The sequence below is a fragment of the Sceloporus occidentalis genome, unplaced genomic scaffold, assembly GCF_023333645.1.
Source record: "Sceloporus occidentalis isolate IW3139 unplaced genomic scaffold, rSceOcc1.0.p SCAF_9, whole genome shotgun sequence".
Lineage (NCBI taxonomy): Eukaryota > Metazoa > Chordata > Lepidosauria > Squamata > Phrynosomatidae > Sceloporus > Sceloporus occidentalis.
Genome location: NW_028316989.1, coordinates 35,414,285 through 35,439,859, shown reverse-complemented (window position 1 = coordinate 35,439,859; position 25,575 = coordinate 35,414,285). Strand labels below are relative to the sequence as shown.

General features: G+C 43.3%; 1 protein-coding gene and 1 non-coding gene across 3 annotated transcripts; both read left to right on the top strand.

Moving 5' to 3' along the window:
- The first annotated feature begins 4,533 nt into the window (after nt 1-4,533).
- TRNAH-GUG (transfer RNA histidin (anticodon GUG)) lies at nt 4,534-4,605 on the top strand. The gene has a single exon. It is a non-coding gene; the product is annotated as a tRNA-His (tRNA).
- A 2,338-nt stretch (nt 4,606-6,943) lies between these two features.
- LOC149307252 (SH2 domain-containing adapter protein F-like) lies at nt 6,944-19,750 on the top strand. 2 transcript variants are annotated; one of them, XM_089538745.1, is made up of 7 exons: nt 6,944-7,304; nt 8,467-8,599; nt 10,332-10,550; nt 11,119-11,289; nt 13,188-13,317; nt 15,551-15,670; nt 18,102-19,750. In XM_089538745.1, the coding sequence occupies exons 1-7, from the start codon at nt 6,960-6,962 to the stop codon at nt 18,307-18,309; spliced, it is 1,326 nt and encodes a 441-aa protein (XP_089394871.1). In that variant the 5' UTR covers nt 6,944-6,959; the 3' UTR covers nt 18,310-19,750. The 2 variants fall into 2 exon arrangements, with proteins under 2 accessions (XP_089394871.1, XP_089394872.1); XM_089538746.1 differs by lacking the exon at nt 11,119-11,289.
- Nucleotides 19,751-25,575: the final 5,825 nt, after the last annotated feature.

Below are 25,575 nucleotides of genomic sequence, written 5' to 3'. Positions count from 1 at the left end.
ATGCTCAGCAATGGATCAGTTATCAGTTAACAGCACAGTCCAAAGACCTGGAGGCAGAACTCCAGCCGGATCCTGCTCCTCCCCACACGTACACCTGAGGATTGTTAACTCCTGAGTCAGAATCTTTTATCTTTGTTGTTAACTGCCATCAAATTGACCCCTTGAATGAGAGACCTCCTAGTCACTCTGTTATCAACAGCCCTGCTCAGATCTTGCAGACTCAGGACAGCACTTCCTTGAGTGAGTCTGTCCACCTGAAATGCAGTCTTCCTCTCTTCTTATATCCTTCTACCTTACCAAACGTTGTTTTTTCTAGTGAATCATGTCTTCTCATGAGATTGTCTCAGTTTAGTCGTCTTGGCATCTAGGGAACGTTCAGACTTGATTTGCTCAAGGACCCATATATTGGTCTTTTTAGCAGTCCACGGTATCCATAGAAAAGTTCTACACTACCACATTTCAAATCAGTTTGTTTTCTTTGCTGTCACAATGATAAACAAAAATTGGAAATACGATGGCAAGAACAATCCTAACTGTAGTATTTAATAATAGATCTTTACAATTCAGGATCTTATCTAGTTCCTTCATAGCTGCCCTTCCAAGTCTATCTTCTTCAGATTTCTTGACTATAGTGATTATTGATTATTGAGACAAGGTATGGAAAAATCAAGCCTTAACTCTTTTCTCTTCATTGAGAAAAATGTAAAGTGGAAGGCAGTGGGAAAAGAGGGCGATCATAGTACAGGTGGGTTGGTTCAATCGAGGAAGCCACTGTTCTGTGATTGCAAGGCCTGAGTAGGGCAGTTCATCACTGGTGCACTTGGAGGTCTCTCATTCATTGTTGTGTCATGCCAGTTTATGGAATGTGAACCTATTGCAGGGTTTTTTTTTGGCAGGATTTGTTCAAAGGGGGGGGGTGTCTGCCTTTGCGTTCCACTGAGGCTGAGAGATTAAGGTCACCCAGTGAGTTTCCATAGCTGACTGGAATTTGAACCCTAGTCCAGCACTCAAAGCACTACACCATTCATAGGGTCCCCATAAGTCGAAGTCGACATGTTAAAAACAGCAACAACATGGGATCTGAATATCAAATATTTGCACACAGAATCTGTGCATAGTTACCTGCAAGTACACCTTACTGAAATCAAAAGAATGTCTACATAAGATTGCATTTTCAGACTGCAACTGAATCTGAATCTGAATCTGGTTTACTTTGGTGGGATTCCAAATGAACACAGGACTTCCAGCGGAAAATACATGGGATTGGGAATAGTGGAAGAAAGAGTAGGAGAGAGCCTCTGGTAGATTAATATCAAGAGTGAAAAGTGGTGACTGGAAAAGGGTACCTTTTTGGCTGTAGCGCACCAGGTCTGGAACACCCTCCTCCCAGATCCTTTCTTAGTACTGGCTCTATTGATGTTAAAGCTTTAACCAAACAACTTTTAATTCACCTAGGCATTCATTTAAATAATGTATATATGATTTTATATATCTATAACTTTTTGCCATATGGGTTTTTTTATTTTACTTTTTGCTAATCTATATGATAACTGATTATTTTACCATCAAGATGGTAAAGTAGACAGGGATGTAGCCAAGGGGGGGGGTTCTTGGGGTCCGGACCCCCCCCTGCATTAGAAAAATGAATGGTGCGTGCTGCTGTGCCGCCACACCCAAGCCCCATTATAATGGTGGCACTTAGTCTGGACCCCCCCCCCCTTCCTAAAATCCTGGCTACGTCCCTGAAGTAGATGTTGCTAGCCAATTTTATACTGTAGTCCGAAAGTGAACTGCAAATCCTTTGAATGAACAAATGCTTCATTTTGGCCTGTGAAAACTTCTATTTCTAACAGGCACCACAAAGCATCCAATTAAATAAGCAATAACATGAATCAAATGCATATGAATGACCTTTACTCTTCCCTTCATTTCCACGGGGAAAGTGCAATATGCTAAAGTCTCCTTGGAGAGTTTCACTCCCCTGTGGTTGGTGCCAACTCTTTTACCATCAGCCTCTGAATGCAAATTAAAGAGCAACCTCCTCGATCATATGGAACTGGACAGTTCTGCGACAATGCTCATTTGAAGCCTTTTGACATTATCTTTCACAAACAAATAGCTCCAGATGAAATAATTTAGATACTGCTCCCATTCTAAATGCCATGGCAGCTGACATTCCTCTCCTACTGAAGCAGTTTCCTTTGCTTAGGTTTTTGCACCCCCACCCCAATGTTTGTAGGTTTTAGAGGTCTACTGACATTGGATATTTTTTGCTCAGGAAGATGAGTGTGTAATTTAAACAGCATACTTCCAAAGTAGCCTGAAGCAGCTTTATTTTGGCCTGTCTGTTCGGGCCCATATTTTTGCAGTTGCAGCCCCACCTAAACCAAAGATAGCCAACTAGATGCCTGGAATCTCAACTCTGACAATCATTACCCTAAGTTTAAGTCCAAGTGTTGACTTACCAAGTTCCTATTGATTCAGATAGAGGAGTCAGTTATTCAGCATTGCAGCAAAAATGTTCTGCTAATGTTCAGAGGCACTTAAAATATTTCTTGTCAAGTATTCTTCACCAGCTGTAATAACCTATTGCTACACTTTGGTATTGGAATAGATCAGTGTTCTGTAACTGGAATGAACACATAACTCCTTGTTCAGCTTTTGCAATCCAGATCAACAATCTAAGGGCCCATACACACAGGCCAAAAATAAAACTGCTTCAGGTCACTTTGGAACGACACACGCATATTAAGAGCCAGAAGCTGCGCCACTGGAGCATGGCTTTGGTGCGGCTTCTGGCCTCTTAAGGCGCACCCTTGACCTGAAGCAGCTTTATTTTGGCCTGTCTGTACGGGCTCTAAGTTGCTTGAAGGTTGTATGAACAGAATCTGTGTATTTTGGGTGGGATTTATAGAGGGGAAAGATGAGGGGTGCAACTTAATTTAACAGATTGTTAGATCCGATGCTTTAGGGCAGCCTTCCCCTGGCACTTTCCACAGATACTGTACTACAAATCTCATCACCAGCCATTTTTGGTTTAATATATCTGGAAAGTGCCAGATTATGGAAGGCAAGTCTGAAACAACAAAAAAGGGGACATTTGACAGAAGCAATAACAAAATATGCCACTAGGAGTCAATGGCGATAACCCACACGGTTCTCAGATGCCTTACTCTTTGGGGGCCCTTTATATCTACAAGCAGATGCCTCCTCCCAGCATTTTACTGTATATGAATAAAACCATTTTGTTTCTTTAAAGGTAAAGAAGGTAAAGCTGCTTATGTGTATTCATACTTTAACATGTTACAGTAGGCCCTCCTTATATGCAGATTTGCCATGCGTGGATTTGAGCATCTGCGGGTGGCAAACGGGGCCATTGTTCCCAATGGCAGCGCACGTGTGTGTGTGTGTGTGTGTACACACACACACACACACACACATCCATGTGTAACTGAAATCATATATATATATATATATATATATATGTAGGCGCACTGACCTATTATATATATATATATATATATATACACATACATATCTCCTGTACTGTGGAAAACTTAGAGCCAGTTTCCGATTTCCGCCTTCTTGAGGCGGAAGTGGGCTATGCCCAAATAGAAATATCATTCTACTCTCTCTCTCTCTCTCTCTCTCTCTCTCTCTCTCTATATATATATATATATATATATATATATAAACCCTGTGGAAATATCTATATATGTGTGTGTGTATGTGTATATAATGTTTTTAATTACACAAGGGTAAATTAAATCATGGGCAAATCTCTCTCTGAACAAACTTGTGAAGATATATATATATATATATATATATATATATAACATCGTGTGTGTGTGTGTGTGTGTATATATGTATATATAATTCTGTGGAAATATCTATGTGTATGTGTTTATAATGTTTTTAATTATACAAGGGTAAATTAAATCATGGGCAAACCTCTTGTGGAGATATATATACATAATATATCTTGTGTGTGTGTGTGTGTGTGTGTGTGTATATATATATATATATATATGGAGCTATATGTACATAATATAATACTGTAGTATATTATATATGTTTTTAATTACACATGGGTGTGTGTATACATATACATATATACACATCCATGTGTAATTGAAATCATTTTATATATATATATATATATATATATATATATGCAGGCGCACTGACATACGCTATATATATATACAGTATATATATATACACACACACACACAGGTCTCAAACAAACTGGAATATTTCTGCAGTGAATTTTGGACCAAGGAGATTCTGGAGTGCGCATTACTTTCAATAATTATGGCCTCCTGCTACTGCGCAGGCGCAGCTCGGGAACTGAGCTCGCCACAGCAGGATCTGTTGCGCAGGCGCAGCTGGGGAACTGAACTCGGACACTTGAGGGGGCGGAGCAGGAGGAATGTAAAGACGAAGCAATCGCAGCGGGTTGGCTGTGACGTCAGTAGCTGTAATAATGAAGAGAGCGGCTGCCAGGCTTTTTCTCAAGAGCCCAAATAGCTCGCCGTGATCGTATAGTGGTTAGTACTCTGCGTTGTGGCCGCAGCAACCTCGGTTCGAATCCGAGTCACGGCAGCTGGTCGCTCCAATGTTTTGTTTTTTAAATGGGAGTATTTTACAGTGTTCTGTCCTTAAAAAATGAAAGCAGGTTCCCCAAATTTAAAAGTATGGGGCTTGAGAAGGCTGGGAGGCTTAGGAAAGCCATTTTGCCAGGGCTCCAGAAAGGCATGGGTTTTGGATGTAAGCAAGCAAATTGATCAAATCCATTCAGGTTTGCCCATATTTCCTAGACTTCATTCCCCATCATCCCCAAAGGTGGATCTGATGGGAGGTGCAGTTCACATCTGCTGGGACTCTGTATCTGTTTGTATGTGTCACATCTGTGATGAAAACCGTACATTTGCACATATGGCTCTCACATCCATTACTTCTGGAGACTGAGGCTTGTTGCAGAGAGACCAGAGGTCCTCCTTTTCCAGGACATGTCCTCCATTTCAGCCTTCTGTCCAGGAGGGATGCCAAAACTCCCTCCACTTTGAGCATGACTAAATAACTATATTCAACTAAATAACTATATTTAATTACTGTTTCAATAGTGTAATAATTTAGTTCCTTTTTAATGTGCTTTTTTCTGTTGCGAAGCCACTCTGAGTTCTGGGAAATGACAGAGATACAAATAATAGAATAATAAGAACAATAATAAGCATTAATTTATGTTTATATGACTGTTTAACTATTATTATTATTATTACATTATTATTATTATTAGTTTTAGTATTTATATCCTGCTTTATTCCCAAAACTTAGGACACATATTTTATGCATCTTGCTTGGCCCCATAAAGGTATCCATTTTGTGGATTTTGGTATTATTGATGTCGTTTTGTGGCTGACTTTTCTGCCCTCCACAAAGACATGGCTTTCCTATAAGAGATGGAAGGGACCACTGGATTTAATTGGCAAATCCAATTAAAGTGGATCCAATTAAAGCTGCTTTGTGTCCCATTTTGGTTTATTTACAGCTATATTGTTGTGGGCTGAGTTCGAGGCGTTTCTTAGGGCGACCCTTGCCAAGGATTTGCCATTGCCCGCCTCTGAGGCTGAGAGAGTGTGACTTTGTCAAAGGCACCCAATGGGTTTTATGGCCAAGCCAGGATTTGAACCCTGGTTTCCAGAGTCTTGCTTTTGTTGTGTGCTTTCAAGTCCTTTCCGTCTCCTATATACAGGCCGCCCTCCCCAGAACAGATCCCCCGCGGAAGGGAAAAAACGTGGATGCCACCGACACAAACATCATTGCTTTTTCTGGTGCATGGCGCCGCTCCTTACAGCGCACTGTATAATTTAGTGTTTGTGTGTGTGTGTATTTCTTCTTTGTGGTCTCTGCGAATCACACAAATGGGTTATTCTGTGCCTGCGCAGTAATGCTCGGAAACTTCTAGAATCATGGAATAGTCATAGAATCATAGAGTCGGAAGAGAGTGCAAGGGCCCTGATCCAGTCCAGCCCCATTCTGCCATGCAGGAACTCTCAATCAAAGCATCCCCATTGACAGATGGCCATCCAGCCTCTGCTTAAAGACCTCCAAGGAAGGAGACTCCCAATATTATATATCCCACTGTCAAACAGCCCTTACTGTCAAGAAGGCCCTCCTAATGTTGAGCTGGAATCTCTTTTCCTGGAGCTTGCGTCCATTGCTCTGGTTCCTGTTCTCTGGAGCAGCAGAAAACAATCATGCTCCCTCCTCAATATGACATCCCTTCCAATATTTAAACAGGGCTATCATATCTATCACCTCTTAACCTTCTCTTCTCCAGACTAAACATCCCCAGCTCCCTGAGTCATTCCTCATAGGGCATGGTTTCCAGACCCTTCACCATTTTAGTTACTGTCCTTTGGACACATGGCTCCAGTTTCTCCACATCCTTTTTAAATTGTGGTGCCCAGAACTGGACACAGTATTCCAGGTGGGGCCTGACCAAAGCAGAACAGAGTGGCACTATGACTTCCCTTGATCTAGACACTAGACTTCTATTGATGCAGCCTAGAATCGCATTGGCCTTGTTAGCTGCCGCATCACACTGTTGGCTCATGTTCAGCTTGTGGTCTCCTTGGGCTGCCAGGTCCCTTTCAGAAGAGAGAGTGTGTACATATCTATGAATGGTAGGGGCCTTTTTAGTGCTTCGTGGGACTTGCCCTCCAAGGGCCGAGAGACCTTGCGGGCCTCCTGAGGAGAGGCCTTCCCCCAGGAGAGGCCCTTTCCTTCTTCACCGGAGAGAGAAAGGGAAGAGCAAGAAGCGAGACTAGTAGAGACTGAAGGAAGAAGGAAGGAGGAGGGAGGCCTTTGCGAGGCGGAGGAGGGCGGGAACAGCCGAGGCCTCCTCCTCCTCCTCCTCCTGCGGGGCCTGGTCCTTGGTTCCTTGGCGGAGGGGAATGGCGCGGTGGCTGCGGGAGAGGCTGCTCTTCCGAGGCGGCGGCCCTCAGGGCAAGCCTTCCCCTCCGGAGCCGGACTACGCGGAGGCGGAGGAGGAAGGGCCGGAGGAGCAGCCGGACTTGGTGGCCGCCTACCGGCTCCAGAGGGAGCGGGACTTCGAGGACCCTTACGGCCCAGCGGCGGGGGCCCCCGAGGGAGGCCTGCTGCTCCTCCGCCATCGCCACCGACACCGCCGCCGGCTTCTCCTGCTGCTGCGAGCCGAGGCCCAGGCCTCCAGGCCCGGCGCCGAGAAGAAGGAGCGGAGGAAGAAGGAGGCCTCCTGCTCCTCCTCCTCCTCCTCCTCGGTGCGATTCAGGCAGAGACAAAGGCCGCAGCCACACGCCGCGGATAACCCGCTTTAGGACCGCTTTAACCCTTTCCCTGCCTCAAGGCCCCAGAGCTGTGATGCCACGACGAACTACAACTCCCAGCATTCCCCCAGCGCTCAGCCAGGGCCTCGAACCGGGTCGTTTTGGATACAGCCAGGAATATGGGGATTCGGTCCAAAACGCTGCAGGAATAACCCAGTTTGGGAATGCTTTGACTGCCCTGGCTTTCGGCGCAAGGGATCCTGGGAGTTGTAGTTTGTTGTGGCATCACAGCTCTCTGACAGGAGGTTCAATGTCTCACAGAACTATAGGTCCCAGAATTCCCTAGCGCTGAGCCAGGGCAGTTAAAGCGGCCTCAAACCAGATTATTTCCGCAGTGTGTTTGGTACCAAAACCTCATGTTCTCAACTACAGGGATAATGAGGCTTGGTGCCACGTTAATTGCCATGACTCTGTGCTGTGGAATCCTGGGAAGGGTCATTTGTGGGGGTATTTAATGCTGAGACGCCCATTTTCCCACTGAGGAACAGGATGCTGGGTTATGGAACCACGGAGTCGGGAGGGACCCCAAAGGCAATATAGTCCAATGTCAGAAGCCACAGCCAAAGTCCATCCAAGAGGCAGGCCTCCATTTTGTATGTCATGCAGAAACTTGCCTCCTTTCTAATGGGAAGTCGAAGGCTTTCATGGCCGGCATCTATAGTTTGTTGTGGGTTTTTCGGGGCTCTGTGGCCATGTTCTAGAAGAGTTTCTTCCTGACGTTTCGCCAGCATCTGTGGCTGGCATTGAAGATCTTGGAACCAAACCCCAGCGCATAACAAGGGCCCACTGTACAGTGTTCATTTCTCTCTGCCAACATGGTTTGTCATTCTGTGGTGCTGAATTAGGGTTACTACCTTCTTAAATCTGAGAGGCTCTTCATCTTGCCAGATCCCACACATTACCCTCTCTCTATATCGCAACCTGTTGGGGCAGCGTAGGATATAATTTGGCTCAACCCAGTCTTGATGCGAACTTAGCAGGCTACAAATATTAATCATCCATTTGATGGAAGGACTTGGTTAGTGCTTGGGTTTTTTAAAAATGTGACTGTGAGAGAAAACGAAACTGACAACTGGGTGATCTTCCCCCCTTTTAGATGTTGATCCTGGAGGACTATGCTGATCCCTTTGATACCAGGCAAGAGGCTAGCACTAGTCCAGCGGCGGAGCAGGATCGGGTGAAAAGTGAAGGCTACATGGAACCCTACGAAGCTCAGAGGTTGTTGGCTGGTAAGCTCTTCATTTGATACTTCTGCGGTGATGAACTCTCTGTTAGATCTGGAATTACAGTGGTCCCTCCACATTTGCTGGGGTTAGGGGTGAAGGACCCATGTGGATGTGGAAAAAACACAAATAAAAAAACACTATTCTTTTTACCCGAGAGAACACCTCTCTAGGAATCTTCAGGTCCTCCAGTGCGACTCTGTCATCATAGAATCATGCTGCAGGACTTACAAATGCCTAGAGAAGTGTTTTCTCTAGGAACTTCTAGGTCAGTGATGGTGAACCTTTTAGAAGCTGAGTGCCCAAACTGCAACCAAACCCCGCTTATTTACTGCAAAGTGCCATGTCCCTCTGGCTTTCTAGTAACAAACTCTGGCAAACTCTGTGTTGGGGCGACTGCACATGTGCCCACAGAGAGGGCTCTGAGTGCTACCTCTGGCATGCGTGCCATAGGTTCGCCATCACTGTTCTAGGTTCTCCAGCACAACACTTTGGTCAACTTTTGGTAGAGTTGCGCTGCAGGAACTAGAGATTCCTAGAGAGACCATATTATTCAAAACTGCAAATAATCAAATCCACAAAAGTCGAAGCTGCAAATATGGAGGACCAACTGTTTTTTCTCCCCAGCATGGACCTGGCAGCTTTTAAATAGGAAACATGATGAGGCACACCCACATTTCTTTTGACTTTATCACACCATCCTGCTGTCCTGCCACAATTGTGCTGGTTTAAGAATGGGAGCATACAGGTTTGATGTCATTTCTTATTACACTTTTCCCCACAATAGCACTTTGGTGATCCACGGTTGAATGATTTGTTTCCCGCAGTGCCAAAAGCCACCTTCCAGGGGGAAGGGTGAGAATGAGCGATTGCGGCTGCCAGCTGGGATGTAGTTGGCATTTGCTATTGCTGTGAGGGGAATAGGGGGCAAAGGAGCAGACTCGTTCTTGTTCATACCACGTGACTGCCTAAGAAGCGGAACTGCAGTGGAAGGCATCTATGGCATGAAAATAATAGAATAGCAGTGATATTGAGAGCCTATTGACTGGTTTTGCCTTTCAGTAAAAAGGTGACTACAGTAACAAATGGAAAGCAGCAACAGGACAGACACAACATTGTATGATAAGTACTGGCCAAAGACACGTTTATCCAGTTAAAATTCTGTCCTTATAGCCTTTGTGATAAAGTTCTTTGTTGGATAACTGGCTGCAAACCCAATGCATACCATCCATGGATTCCTTTAATTAACTTTCATTTTCCTGTGCTTTTTATTTGGCCCTAAACACTTGTTGGTTTAACATGTTTGTATTTTATCCTTCAGTACATTGGTTGTATTCACACAAAATGATAAACCAGAATTACTGTGAAGGATCAAATGTGTTGGTGCATATAGCCTAGTTGCTCTTGGTTGGTCTCTCTGGAAAGTAGAAGTGGTTAAAGTTACCAGAAACTTACCTGCATTAGCAAATGTAGCTTAACATCTAAACCTAATTGATCTTAATTAACTGAAGATCAGTTCTAAAGCTGTTGCATCACAAATGTTGAAGTAAGATTCAACACCTGGCTTTTGTAGGTGGAATGTACCATCTCACATTTTGTCTCGGGCAGTAAAATCTTTTTAGGCAACTGGGGTTTAGAGACCAGGTGGTTTCTGGTTTTATGTGTGAAACCCCAAAATTCAAGGTTGGAATCCAAGTAGGAAATTTTAAAATTGACCTTTTTATTTATTTGGTACCAGAGATTCAGAAGAAAGGTTCCAAGGATGGGCTAGCTGCTCCAAAACCTCTGCACTTGTATGACATTCCTTATGAACCATCTGAAAATGGCAGAGAGACGCCACCCCTGTCTGGAGTCCAGTGCCGCTACTCATGGCTTCCTGAAGATGATGAGCGGCCGCCAGAGGAATATGACCAGCCCTGGGAATGGAAAAAAGAGCGGATCTCCAGAGTCTTTGCAGGTACACAATGAAAGGATATATCAATGCCAAGGTGATTTGGAGGAGGAAGGAGGGGGATGAAATAGAAGGCAGAATGTTCTTCGTTTTCCCTGGATGCAGTACAATATATTATGCAGAAGGTCCATGGTTGGATCTTCTGACACTTTATGCAGTTGTAGGGAGAGGGCAAATTGTTGATAAACTGATTTGGACAGTCCTTTAAGATTACAATTTTATGGATGTAGCTCACTCTGAGAAGATTTTTCTGCTCTCTGAGAATATACGTAACTTGAAAAGATTAGTTTTTGAAACTACAATTCAGATTTCCTTGATTGACCAGTATGGCCAGTAGAACTCTCTTTCCTTCTTCCCCTCTTTCTCAATATACCAGCTCCCAAAGTCCCCGACTACAGTATCTTGCAATATAGCAACAAGTCCTAGAATCCTCAAGTTATAATGGCTTTTGGCTACTGTTGGTTGGGGGATTCTGGGAGCTGTAGTCTAAGAAAGGCAACTGTTCAAAGCTCTGAAAATATTCAGCCACATTCCCTCCAGAATTCTTTCTTTTCTCTCCTAATGGCTTGTCCAGTTGAGATTGAAGGGATCAAGGAGTTACCATGGCCGCCTCCTGTTGGACAGCTGGATAGCTCTGCAAACCACTCAGAAGTTGAGGGATCACACATCCCTCCTCCAAACCTCCAGAACACCAGTACCAGCCTCCCTGATGCTTCAGGCATATCTGATTCCCTGGATGCTAGTGGTGGGTATCCTTAAATCACAGTGTTTCTCAATGGGAATATTAACATGATAACCATCAGAAGTGAGCAACTGAGAAGCTACTAGGAAAGGTTAGGATAGGGTCTCGCATCGATCTGTGGTTTAAACTGTCTGCATGCCACAATCTTTCCATTCTGTGTTATAAGCCTCAAAGTACCATCTTATGCATGCTTATTCACAAGTAAATCCCACTGTGTTCAGTGGGATTTTGCTACAGGTAAATGCAGGGATATTTTGAACTGCAGCTCCTTGAAACCCCCAGCTAGCATGATCCATGGAAGATTTGGGGAGGTGTAGTCCTAAAAAGGTTTTCCTGTCTCTGGGTAAACATGTGTCAGTTTGCGGTTTCACAGCACAATGCTTTGTATCTTTATTCTGATCACTTTATCCTCATCACTTCTCTCCTGCATGTCTTTGTTCTTATGCCTCATGACTCTGACCTTTCAGGAATCGGAGGTGGTTACATAGATAGGAACTGTGCATTCAAATTCAGCTTATAAGCAGAAAGTTTTATATACCTTTCAGAAGAATAGGTACATTGGCAAGAAAACAATCTATTTATTTCTCATCATTGCACAGTTCTAAACGTCCTGGATGTCTTGTTAGCTCTGCTTCTTTTGTTTTCAAATAATGCTGATAAATAGCAGAAGGTAAGGACGTGTTTGTACTTATGTCACTTCCTCTGATAAAGTGCCTTCATGGCCTAGGGGAGTAGCCTTGAGAGATGGGAGTTGTTCTAATAAACACAATCCTCATGAAGTGACTGTTCAAGAGTCCATGCTTTTCATACAGAAGGCCTCAAGTTCAAGAAGGCCCCCTCCAGAAAAGGTTGAATCCTGTCTCAAACCCTGGAGGGTTTCTGACAGATATAATACAGTCCGTGTTAAAAAAAAAAAAAAGTTAGGTAAAAAAGGGCATAACTGATGATTTTTTTATTTGTGTGGCATAGAAGATGTGAGAAGAAGAAAAATAAATGTGGTAGGCAAAATTAGCGGGTTGGCATAAGCCAGTGGAGTCCATTTTCCAGTATTTCTCCTGACCATGCTTTTGTTGCAACTGTCTTGTGAAACCATGGCAGTTAAATGTTATAGCTTTTGGGGTGTGTAAGATCCCATGCTATGCATTTCATTCTTGCACTTTCTTATTTCTTTCTACTTTCAGTTTGGAAAATGCCGTAATTGGAAAATCACAATTGCCAATCAGTGTACACTGGGATAGGCAACTTCCAGGAGCCAGGGGGCTATATTGGTACCTGGTGAATCCACCAGGCACTGTATTAACCTCCCCCTTTCAAATACCAGGTACCAGGTTTGCCACATCAGCTAAAAAACTACTTTTTTTTTCCTTATAAAGGTGATGTGTGCTCTCTGCATGCACCCTGTTTACACATAGAATTGCACCACCAGGTCCAATTCTTCAGGAGGGTATAAACAAAGCCTGCAGAGGGTGTACATCCTGTTTTAAAGGGAAAGCAGTTCTTTTTTCTGTTGCCATTATTGCTCTTGCAGAAAATTCAGTGATGACAAAAGCAATTTACAGAAGGATGGGGGACATGAATAGGTGGGTGCTGCATGCAGTCCATAAGCCTCATGTTGCCCACCGATTATCTTGTCAACATTGAGCTTGATGGACTACTGGATTGGCTTGGTATGAGACAGCTTCCTAGGTCCCAAATATAACTGGCAGCCCAGGTTTCCTCATTTACCTCTCTCTCTTTACTGTAATTTAGAGCTCCAAATTTCTTGCACGCCTCCCTTGTCTCATTGTCCTGGTTTAAAAGTTATTATAGCTTTGCCTGTGAGGGCCTTCCCACCATTTCTCCTTCACTTCCTAAAGTCACGTGTTCTTCATCTCATGCACCATCCTGTGTTTCCACCCAAGGCAAGGGAGCACAGATGAACCAGCTGCCATCTTGCATGGAGAAGAGTAGCAGCCCATGTTGGTCAAGCATGGAACATGGGCTGGCTTTCGGTGAACGCGTCAATCCCACTTTACCACTGGAGAGCCAGGCGTGAGTAGCCTGGGATTGGGCGGGAGGATGAGGGAACATCAGCTGCTGCTGTACACAACTAGTTGCATTGTGTTTAGCACACCTGCAACATCACTTGGTCAATCCCATCCACCGTCTTGAGCAGAGGTGTGCAGCCTTGAATGTTCAGCCCTCCTGATGGTGAGATACAGCTCCCATCATCCCTCACTACTAGCTATGCTGGCTAAGGCTGATGAGAGCTGCAGTACAACAACATCTGGCAGCCACATTTTCCCACCCCAGCAATATAGCATTGGAATACTGTAATGGGATATCAGGGACCACCACATTGATACTGATATTGTCTCTCCGCTCCCACTGTTGGGATCTTAGCAGGGCTCCCAGTCAATTCACTGTTAGCCAGTGAGAGTCCAGCAGAGCATAAGGTTTATATCAGTTGCTTTGCAACAAAAAGACATGGAGAGGTCAGTTGACTTGGGAAAAGGGGGTGTGTGGGGATAAAGGACAGGGATGTTGCTGAAAGAGAAAAAGAAGCAGAAGAAACCAGAAGACAAGGACAGAGTGGGTCAGGAGAAGCCTGTAGCATTTGACCTTTCCCTTCTAAGAGAGATAAGGATGCCTCCAGCATCATCCTGTTCAGATGATGCACAGCTGAAACCTTAATTTTGGTGCAAGCAGTCTGGATAATGTCTAGCATGTTCCATATTAGAACTGGAGTATATAACATATAGCCTTCCACTTCATCACCCTGGCAACTCTCTACATTAGGCTGCCCGGCATGTCCGCTGCCACCATGGGTCACTTGTTCTGAGGTCGGAAAGAGGTACCCAGGTATGTGACTATTGGTGGGTGCCTTATTCTGACCTCAGAGGTGAGTGACCCACAGTGATAGCAGAAGTGCCAGGTGGCTCACCGGGACACCTGTGCAGATAGATACTGCAATGTGGGAACGGCACACCTGGCAACAGAGGTAGTTTGGCACAGCTGTGGGGCCAGAATCTTCTGTGCTGCCCCCTGAAGTATCCTGGTCAGTGAAAATAATGCTGGGGGGGGGGGGCTTGGGCTGAGACTGTGGAAGATCTGTAGCTGAGTGGGAGTTGAGGAAGAGCTGAGGAAGGTGAAAAGAAACCAAAGGAAATAACATGAAGGGGGAATCAGAGCCTTCTTTCTCAGTGAAGCCAACTTCCTCTTCATCTGCCTATTGCAGGGAAGGGAAGGCCCTGTATGAAGGCTAAAACTCATCACTTGACCCAGTGCAGATTATACCTTTTGAGGCATGTCATGCGTTTTATATCAGTAGCAATAGTAAGTGCTTTTCTATACTGCTTACCAGTGCACTTAAGCACTTCCTAAAAGGATTACAAAGTGTAAGCTAATTGCCCCCAACAAGCTGGGTACTCATTTTAGCAACCTCAGAAGGATGCCAGACTGAGTCGACCCAGAGCCCCTGGCTGGTATTGAACTCGCAACCTTGTGTTTTGTGAGTGAGTGGCTGCAGTACAGGCATTTAATCACTTCGCTACCAGAGCCTATTTACATTTTTTTCTCTATATAAAAGTCACTCCAGTACACTACAGGAGAGCCAGTAGAATATCCCTTCTTCCATTCTCTTCCTCTATTTTCGGTTGAGTCTAAAACAATTAAAATCAATAGTTTTTGTGGTTTTTTCAGGCTATGAGGCCATGTTCTAGAAGAGTTTATTCATGATGTTTGACTAGCAGCTGTGGCTTGGCCTCTTCAGCTGCTGCTAAAACACTAGGAATAAACTCTTCTATAACACGGCCTCATATCCCACAAAAAACTCTGCATGCTGTTTGTGAAAGTCTTTGACTTCACAGTTAAAATCAAGCTTACTGATAAATTTGAAGCACCAGTTTTAAGCTTAAGCTTCTCTCTGAATTTTGAAAAATGATACCCAGTCCTACTGAAGGCCCATAAATACAAATATTTCCGGAAATGGTGGGCAAACTGTCAAAATGTTCACCATGGGCCACACTAGTCTCCAAAAATGGAAGTATTTGGATGCCCCCTTTTGGGGTGGGGGAGATTGGGGCAAACTAAGATGTAGGGGAGACAGTGTCTGAGTTGGCCCAGGGGCTGCAGAAATGTCAACCATGTGCTTCCCAATCCTGCTTTAGGATGTAGACATGTCACCTAATTATTATTAGTTCATGTTTTTATTAGACTGGTATCTTGCTTAAGCTGAAGCAGCAACATAGACGTAGGACTGAAATATATCATCCCTCTTCTACAGGTGGTATCATGGGACTTTGAGTCGAGTAGATGCTGAAAGGCTGCTGCGACTTTGCAGAGAAGCCAGTTATCTTGTACGGAACAGTGAGAGCAGTCATGATGCCTTCTCTCTCTCCCTCAAGTGAGTAAACACAGATGATTCAGTATGCAGTATACCATTCATAGCTGAAGGAAGTTCTTTAAGGAGTTTCCTAGGGGCCTGGCAATGAATGGGGAAGAATTTAGAGATGTAGCAAATGAAGTTGACAACAAAGTGGGTGTGCTCCTGTTCAGGATGTCAGCCAACCCTGTTCTTTTCCAAGATACTCCATTACCTGTCTGGCTGTTGACAGTGCCATAGTGCAGAAGTCAAGCTGTTTGACAACACTTTAACTTCCATGGCTCAATGCTGTGGCATTCTGGGATTTCTAGTTTGATGGGACGCCACAGCACTCTGACAAGGAAAGCTAAATATCTCACAAAACTGCAAACCCAGAATTCCCTAGCATCAAATGGCATGGAAAAGTGATGTCAAACTGCTTTATTTCTGCAGTGTGGCAGCAGCCTTCATTTCTATTTTCTCTAGGATCCTCTTAACAACATATGTGCATGAAAACCCAGTTTATGTTCATGTATGCCATTTTTTCAGGCATTGCAAAGTAGGTGTTCAGTATCTCCTTGCACAGTGTCCACCCCCTAGGCTGCAGTGCACACTTAATGGCATGGGGAATGGATGTATAAGACCAGGAGGGCAACAACAGTTTACTTCTGTCACCTGCAAAAATGCAGCCAAGTACTTACGGGATGCTTCCCAGTGTCTCACCCTGTTGGCCACTGCAGTATGCCCCAGAGTCAACGGGATGTGGAACTGCATGTGCAGAATATTACACTCAACACACACAACACAGGGTCTTGGGCTTTGCATCCCCAAACCATGGTGGAAAAGCTTAAAACCAGGCAGGAACTGTGAGGAAAGCTAGAATGGAACTCAAGGTAGAAAAACAGTGTGACAGAAAATTCAGCTTGGCTGGTTTTGGAAAAGTTATTTTAAAACATTTATCATTATTTATATATTGGTTTGATTTATACCCCAACCTGTCCTTGTAAGATCTCAGAGAAGCTAATTTTAAATAATTTTTTAATGAGTGTAGGAAAGAATTCAAAATAACGGCTTTCAAAAACTGATATTGAACATTACAACTTAAATCCAATTGTTAGTCCCAACTAAAGTAGACCTGTTGAAGCCATAGGACGTTCATAAAGGTTGACTTAACTAAATTTGCGTTAATTCATTTGGCCTGTTGTAGTTAGAACTAACAAATGGATTTGGACTGATGTCCTCACATATTTATATAAAAGTTTTTTTAAATCCCTTAAAAGTTGAAACTTTTTTAAAAAAATTAACTTGAGTTTTAAAAGCCAGAATTCATATTAGTACAAAATTTTGGTTATATTTTGAGACCTGGTGAAAGGCAAGCTTGCATAATCCCAGGGTTTCAGCTAAAGGGGGATATTTCAGTAATCTTACTGAAGCTAAGCTTGTTTGCATTTGATAATTTAATACTAGTTTATTGCTTCTGACCAACAGTCACTGTATAGTTTGCATTTGTTCAGTGTGTGGATAAGAAACAGCTTTGAAATGATTTACATGCTGCTATATGTTCTATGATGGAATACAAGAAAGTTGTGTATTTAATCACAAAAATATATAGGCCCTTCACTATCTGACACCAGATCATGCCAGTTAGTTTGGATGACTGTAGCACCAGAGCTGCCAATTACAGGTATATAAATATAATGTACTCAAAAAATATAAAGAGATATATATGTTGCGGCCAATAGGTTTAGCTTGTTGGAGGGTGAATTAGGATGGTGCACACTGGCTAAACACTTCAGGAGCAGCTAGGAAAACCCTAAGCTTTAAGACCATGGTTTGTTTGTCATGATAAACAAACCCAGAAGGAGCTAGGGTTCTGGCTTGTCTCTCATTTCACAAAGCAGAGAAGTGAACAAAGTTTGTTTTAAAGTTGATTCTCTGGCTTGTTGGGGAAAGGAGGAAAGAGTCCAATGATCAGACTCTACCAGCCTCACATGTTGCACAAGCAAACTGTGGATTGTTGTGTGTCCATGGTAAGCCAGTGTTTCTGTGGATGAGGCCAGTGTAAGCTGTGTCTTGAAAGAGAGATTTTATATTTGAGACCAGAGCCTGGGAAAGTTACATTTTCTTAACTACAACTCTTGGAACCCTCCAGCCAGTAAGTCTGGGGCATTCTAGGAAGTGTAGTGCAAAATTAATTTTCCAAGCCCTGGAAGATGATGATAATTGTAGTCCAAAAATAACTTTTTCAAGCACTGGAGGAGACACAAGGAATTATTTAAATAAGACAGTACCTTCTGTTAGGTCCAAAGAATATGTCACAAGATGTCAGCATTTCCTCAGACCAGTTATTAAACTGGGGGATTCAGAAAGAGAAATACTTAAGTGTAATGTTTTTAACACACACACACACCTGTTGGCAAATGTATGGATCATAAGATGGAATTTCAGAGCTGACTTGTCTTCCTTCCTTTAGGAGTAATCAAGGCTTCCTCCACATGAAGCTCTTGCAGACAGAAGATAACAAATTCATCTTGGGCCAGCACAGCCCACCATTCGACAACGTCCCCGAGATCATCCACCACTATACCAGCCACAAGTTGCCCATCCAGGGGGCAGAGCACATATCCTTGCTTTACCCAGTCACTACACAACCCTCCAGTTGCCTTGCAGCTGAGCAGTGATTTCTGGAGGTGAACTGTAAAGAGGTGGCTAGCTGGTCTGGGAAGCACATGAGAGCACACCAGGCAAGAGTGGAACCTCTGGATACAGGTGGTTGCATGAGCTGGGAGAGGAGGGATCCAAGGGATAAGATTGAAAGTCATAGAAGATTGAAATGAGATAAAATCTGGGAATCCAGATACAAGAACCATTCTATGTGCTCTGTATTAATAGAACTGTGTATGTATTGATACTTTGCATGCTGGACTCCAGGGCATCCTGTTTGGATGGCCAGTTAACCCCATGCATTTGGGGCAGAAAGGAAGACTAGGAATCACAAATTAATGTGGCACCTTGGGTGTGTCACAGAATTCAGTCCCCGGCATCAGAATGATCCTCCCTGAGTTTGGTTCTGTTCAACAGATACTTATTGACTGTGGCATCAACATGCTGAATGCTCATATCATACATTAGGATAGGCATTTATCAGTTTAAATCAGGCTTTTCCAATTGGACACTCTTCTGTTGTGTCAGACAACAGCTCCCATCATTCCAGCCTTCCTATCTACCGTTCAACACAATGGGAGCGGTGATACATTTGACTGAGAGTCACCAAGACAAAAATCAAGAGAGGAGGAAAAGCAAAGTTACAAACCAGTTGCAAAAATTTTGCTTGGTTTTAGAAATATGTTTTCTTTTCCAACTGCGTATTTCAAGTTCTGTTCGTTTGTCTCTCTCACTTGACCTCCATCTGATGCAACATATACTCAGCCAAGAGGTCCTCACAGTCTCTTGTAAGTTGACTTTATTGGCTGTGGAAATTTTCAATTTTCAATTCCTTCTTGTGAGTGTGTGGATTTAACAGACTGCTGTATGGTACGCTTGATGCCTGGAATTGGTTATGACATCTCTTGTGACTTTACTACTCATATCTGATCCATGCAGTTCTCCTCTAGAGTGTGAGAGTGGATGACAGAGCAGCCAGTTGCCTTGATATATGGGCACTGGCCTGTTTTCTCACAGCTGAGGCAGGCACTTCTGAAAGACCTATGGATGAGCCCATCAGCCACTGTCCAGGCAGCAGTTCAGTGAACCAAGAACACTTAAGAAACACTGATAATAAAGATGGAAAGACAATTGCTCAGTGGTAGAAGGACAGTACCTGCTAGGCATGTGGAAGATTCCAAGTTCAATTCCTGGCATCTTGGTCTACAGGAGTGAGTTAGCAGATGATGGGGAAGACTTCTATAGGACAACCATTGCCCTCTGGAGTGGGCAACACTAGGTTAGATGACTTTGCAAAGGCAGCTTTCTGATTTTCCTGTGATGAGAGCATTTTGCATGTATCAGGTTCCCTGTTATTGTCTATTTATCCAGGATGCATTGTGAAGCCCTCATTTCATACCAGTCAGGGAGTCTTTTGTTTCTGCTTCCTGTAAAGAAATTAAAACATATTAAACAGAGTGTCATGCTTATTATCATTTTTCTTACTTTTAGCATTAAGCATGGATGTCTAAGGTCTGTGTTTGTAATCTCCCATGCTGGATCTTCTTATCTGTTTACTAGATTGTGTTATATGTTGGGAGGGAATTAAGTCTTTCTTGGACTACATTTTTATAGCTGAAAAAGCACCATCCCATTTCTTGGTGGTATGAAAAAAATCAATCAAGATATGTCTGATTCCGCCAGAGTGGCAAACGACAAACAGAATTGTTGCTGGGAACCAATGATGTGTTATTTTGTGAAGTTGAAGGCTTTCATGGCTGGCATCCATAGTTTTTTGTGGGTTTTTCAGGCTATGTGGCCATGTTCTTGAAGAGTTTATTCCTGATGTTTTCCCAGCATGTGTGGCTGGCATCTTCAAGCTATGACCACATAGCCCGAAAAACCCACAAAAAATGATGTGTTCTTTTGCTTGTAACCTTGTAGTTGCATTGCTGGAAATCTGGTTTAAAGTGAGTAAGCATGTGGATGGTGGGACTTTCCCTGGCCAAACTTGTGGACAGACTTTTGGACAGCATATTCTCGCCCAGAATCCCTTGTCCTTGGGGTTGTCAATGCCATTGAACCTGGATTCCTCCTGTATGCCTTTACATAGGCCTGGAGCCTGACAGATTACTGTTACAATTTGACATCAAGAAATCTAAACTAAGGTCATAGGTCCTTAGGACTGTGTCCAAAAAGGCCAACCAAGGGATCTGTTAGCTAGTGTAGAGAGCCTCCAGGTTTGCAGAAGTACCAAAAAGCCCTGGGGCAGGGAGCAGTAGCAGAACAATTAAGTTTGGGCATGATCAATAGTTGCAGAAATGAAAAGAGAAAACTGGGTGAAGGGATGAGTGAAATGGTGAGCTTGAGCCCTGAACAGCTTCTATCCTAGAGGGAGTCATGATCAGAAATGCTGAAAAGTAGCAAACTGGTTGATAAGCAAAGATATGCTGCAACATTTTGTTGCAGTTTCTACTTGTATTTCATACGTTTACCTACATGGGAATGTCTCCAGGGAATTTATATTTTTAAAAGGATACAGCTACTATAAAGATGCAGCCTTTGGATCAAATGATCTCTTAGTTGGCCTATGAGACTGAACACACAAAATGTCCTAATGGCCCCAGCTCTCTGGTCAGTGAAAAAGGTCAGAGTATTATTTCCACAGTTCCAGGGTAACAGGAAGCTGGAGCACTAAATGAAGAACCAAAGTCACAGGTGAGCAACCTTTTTTCTGGCAGGGATGGAAGGAAGCAAACTTTTACTACTGTTTTCTGGATAATGGCCAGAGCCATGATGACCTTCCCTTTGCTATGTTGTTCTTCCTGAAAAAGAGGGATACATCCTCTTCTGTCCTTCCTTCCTTCCTTTCATTCATTCATTTATATATTTAAAACCTGTCCTATATATCATATAACATCCTAGGATGTTTGAAGGGGGTAGATGGGTGGGCTCAGGTTGCCATATCAGTAGAGAAGTGAAATAATTTTGGGGTTTGAATAGCGTTAAAGGCACTGTCCAAGTTGTTTGTCTTCAAGTCACTTCTGACTTATGGTGACCCTAAGGCAGCGGTTCTCAACCTGTGGGTTGCGACCCCTTTGGATGTCGAATGACCCTTTCACAGGGATCACCTAAGACCATCAGAAAACACATATTTCCAGTGGCCTTAGGAACCGAAACACCACAATTTTATGGTCCCCACAACATGAGAAACTGTATCAAAGGGTCGAGGTATTGGGAAGGTTGTGAACCTAAGGCTTCTTGGCAAGATTTGTTCAGAAGGAGTTTGCCATTGCCATCCTCTGAGGCTGAGAGACTGTGACCTGCCCATGGTTACCCAGTGGGGTTTTCATGGTCGACCGGAGATGTCTCTGCAATGTCATGTTCTTGAGCATCCTTTTGCAACCTGGTGGCCTTGGTGGGGATGATGGGACTTGCATTCCTCATGCCATTGGAAGGGTGCCAACTTGGAGGAGGCTGCTGCAGGCACAGTGAGTACTATGCTCTCGTTGGCACTTGCCTTCCTTCTAGGCAGCCAGCCAGCCAGTACCTGTCAGGACTAGGCAGCCTACCCGCTGGGATGTGGGGGCTGAGATAAAGCTGTTAAGTGTTTGAAAGCCTGTCCTTGCTGCTTACAAATGGAGGGGAAGGGAGAGAGGAGGATCGTTCTGTGGACTGTCAGTGGAGAACAGACACACAACAGGCAGCCTCTTTTCCTGGCTGTACAACAAGGGTGGGAAAAGGCTTTCAGGCCAAGGAATGGATTTCGTTTTGGAGTTTCGATGGAGGAGGAAAGGGTACATTCCCAAAAGGCAAGGCCAAAAATACCAGCATGTTTTAGCCCAAATCTCTCGCCTGCCAACAACTAAGTCTCAGCAGAGGCACTGAATCTTTCTAAAATGATGTGGGGGAGACCACAAAACACCAAAGGAAGATATCAGTGGGAAAGAGGAGGGAGCCATCTGGAAATGTGCAGGAGGCTGGATTGGAATCTATACAATGGCTTCCAACAACCTCTCTATCTTGTCTACCCCAGATCCAGGGCTAGAATGGCGTTACTCTTGGCACTGCAACCAGATTCAGCCCCAGGGTTTGAAAACAACCACCTGGTATCCTGATAAGGATCACTTCCTAAATACAGAGATCTTTCATAATGCCCAGAGAACATGGCTTTATAGGATTTTTGTTGTTGTGTGCCTTCAATTCGCTCCTGACTTATGGCAAGCCTAAGGTGAACCTGTCATGGGGTTTTCTTGGCAAGCTTTGTTCCGAGGAGGTTTGTCATTGCCTTCCCCTGAGGCTGAGAGAGTGACTTGTCCAAGCTCACCCAGTGGGTTTTGTGGCTGAGCTAGGAATCGAACCCTGGTCTCCCAAGTTGTAGTCCAACGCTCAAACCACTACACCATTCTGGTTGCCAGAGTGAAAACAAGTGGGCTTCGTGGTTGTATAGTAGAGGGAAGCTTCAGAAAGTGTTGCTTATTATACAGCCAGTTAACAAGCTATGCTTGCTGAAATTCCCTCTTCCACATAGCCATTAATGTATAATACAGTTGGCCCTCCATATCCATGGATTCAACCATCCATGGCTTGAAAATATGCCCCAAAATTATAAATTCTAAAAGGCAAACTTTGATTTTGCCAGTTTATATAAGATACACCAATAATAATAATAATAATAATAATAATAATAATAATAATAATAATTTATTTGTATCCTGCCTCTCCCTGTATTGGATCGAGGTGGGTAACAACTACACCACTGTATTTAATGGGACTTGAGCATCCACAGATTTCAGTATCGACAGGGGAACCTGGAACCAAATCCCAGTAGATACGAAGGGTCCACTATAACACCCCAAACCCATATATCATGCAAGCTTTCAAAACTCCACTGTTTTCATCAGGCAAAATTCTTAAAGATCGTACTGCAGAAGGGAAAAAAGCATTAGATTCACAGGCCTACATTTTCTCAAGATGCTTTTGTTGTCAGTTACGGGAGTCAGCATGGCGTAGTAGTTTGAGTTTTGAACTATGGCTCTGCAGATCAGGGTTGGATTCCAAGCTCAGCCATGAAACCCACTTGGTGACCTTGGATGAGTCACACTCTCTCAGCCTCTGAACAAATTTGGCCAAGAAAACCCCATGATAGGTTTGGTTAGGATTGCCATAAGTCAGAAATGACTTGAAGGCAAACATCTACAACAAAGATGGTTTGGAGGGATATCTATAGACCATTCCTCTCTCTGGCAATGTGGGCACTTGGAGACTAAGATCCGTCAAATGTAAGAAATAAAATTTAAACTCCATTAGGATCAGAAAGAGCAACTTGAGATCCAGACCTTTTCTGTCCTATGTGAGGCTAGCTGCTCTTAGGCAGAAAACACTGAATTTCTGAAGAAGACTTTGGAGTTTATCACACTGGGGCTGATTTCAGCATTAAAGAGAGATTAAAGCACATTTAAAGCATAGTTCAAATCAAGCAGAGATAGTGAGTAACTGCGTGAATGATTATCACATGTAATTGTGCAAGTAAAGCGATATGTCGCTGAAATCCTTAAAGTAAAAAGATATGCATTAATGCTTCTTTGTGACCACTTTAATGTCATGTGAAATCTTTATGCATAATTACGTGATTTTAATTCCAATCCCTTGGTTCCTAAGAGCTGGCACTTTCCTGCAAAAATCTTCTGTTCTCTTCAATAATGTTTCCAGGACAGCCCTGCTCTTATCTCTGATCAGCGAGGAGAGATAACAGCAGTTTCCCTACGCTGCTGTCCGGAAGGGCAGCCTTTCTTCAACACTTGCTGGGAAACATAGCATTCTCTCCAATCAATGACTGGTGATAAGAAGGGATTTAAAAGTATTTACAACTTAAACACCCTCATCTTTTGAACAGCAAGATATTTAAACTTTAATTGCCTTCTGAGCAGAAATGTACAGATCTGGCCTGGGCTTTGCATGTCTGCAAGCTGTCCACTGATGAAGGACGCTAGATCAGGACTATCTAAGGCCATGAGATTTTGAGGCCAAAACTTGGGACTTAGGGATGTCAGAGTCAGCAGTCTATGGTGATGTTATGAGGATGAAGTTACGAAAACAGCCTCATGAGATGTATATGTTAATAACACATATCTTTATACTGTTCTTTTGGAGGTCCCACCTCCACCGTCAAACAATGATCATTGGTCAGTTTAATTCAGAGGTTCCCACTCATACAACTTTTCCACTACATTTCCACCATCCCGGTGTTTGTACTATAATTCCCAAGCATCACATTCTTTCACACAGACCCTTCTCTTTTTACACCCCTTTGAGACAGGATAGCAACCAGAACTATAAACATGTCTCTCTTCTCGCAGCGATAGCATCCCACCCGGCTGTCTCACAAATAATCCCCCTTTCCCAGGGTTTCAACCTGCCCTGGCTTGACTGACATACGGGTTTAACACACAGAATCATCCTTTACCAAACTATAAAATAATCTAACATTAACTTGCTCCTAACCTGTCCCATGACATATGTAATATCCAATTACCTTCTCTTTATAAAAACAGGCATCCATTTCATCTAACATTCAAAAGTCATTTATCCATCAGTCTACTTTAACAGTAATGCCTATATCAATGGCTATAATGTTTCACCCAAGCAATATCTTTAAAGTGCTTCCTGTATATACTCAACAATAAGTTCACCTCATGTATAAGTCGAGGGCAGGTTTTGGGGCCAAAATTATCGATTTTGGTATGACCCGTGGATAGGTTGAGGGTAAAACGTAGGGGCATGTAATGATGGATGTAAAGGATGAAGCAAAGGAAAACAATGTCAAAGAATTTACAAAATCCCAGCAGGTATAATTATTTGGGCTCATAATAAAGGCTGGTTGGATGAGAGATAGATAGAAAGGCTGGTTGGATGAGAGATAGATAGATAGATCCATTGGGTGGATCTATCTATCTATCTATCTATCTATCTATCTATCTATCTATCATCTATCTATCATGTGGTTAAAGTATAGTACTTACATTGACCCATGGATGTCGACTCAAGGTTTTTGGGTCAATTTTTTAACCTAAATTTCTAGACTTATACATAAGTATATACAGTAATTTCCCAAGCGCACTATATAACAACTGCTTTGGACACTGGACATCCTGGCAGATAGATATTATGGTGACAGGTAAGACATCACAGGTATAAATATGTGAACATCAACAAGTGACATAATCCCCTCTGTCCAGTAGCAAACCTTCCTCAATATGCACCATCCATGCATTCCCAATTATATTTCCAGAGCTCTGGACCAT

What these genes read in the sequence shown, in the direction of transcription:
- LOC149307252 (XM_089538745.1), top strand. Translation starts at nt 6,960, where the DNA reads ATGGCGCGGTGGCTGCGGGAGAGGCTGCTCTTCCGAGGCGGCGGCCCT. An exon ending in GATCTCCAGAGTCTTTGCAG is followed by an intron (nt 10,551 to 11,118) that starts GTACACAATGAA and finishes TGGCTTGTCCAG; the next exon opens with TTGAGATTGAAGGGATCAAG. An exon ending in GCCTTCTCTCTCTCCCTCAA is followed by an intron (nt 15,671 to 18,101) that starts GTGAGTAAACAC and finishes TCCTTCCTTTAG; the next exon opens with GAGTAATCAAGGCTTCCTCC.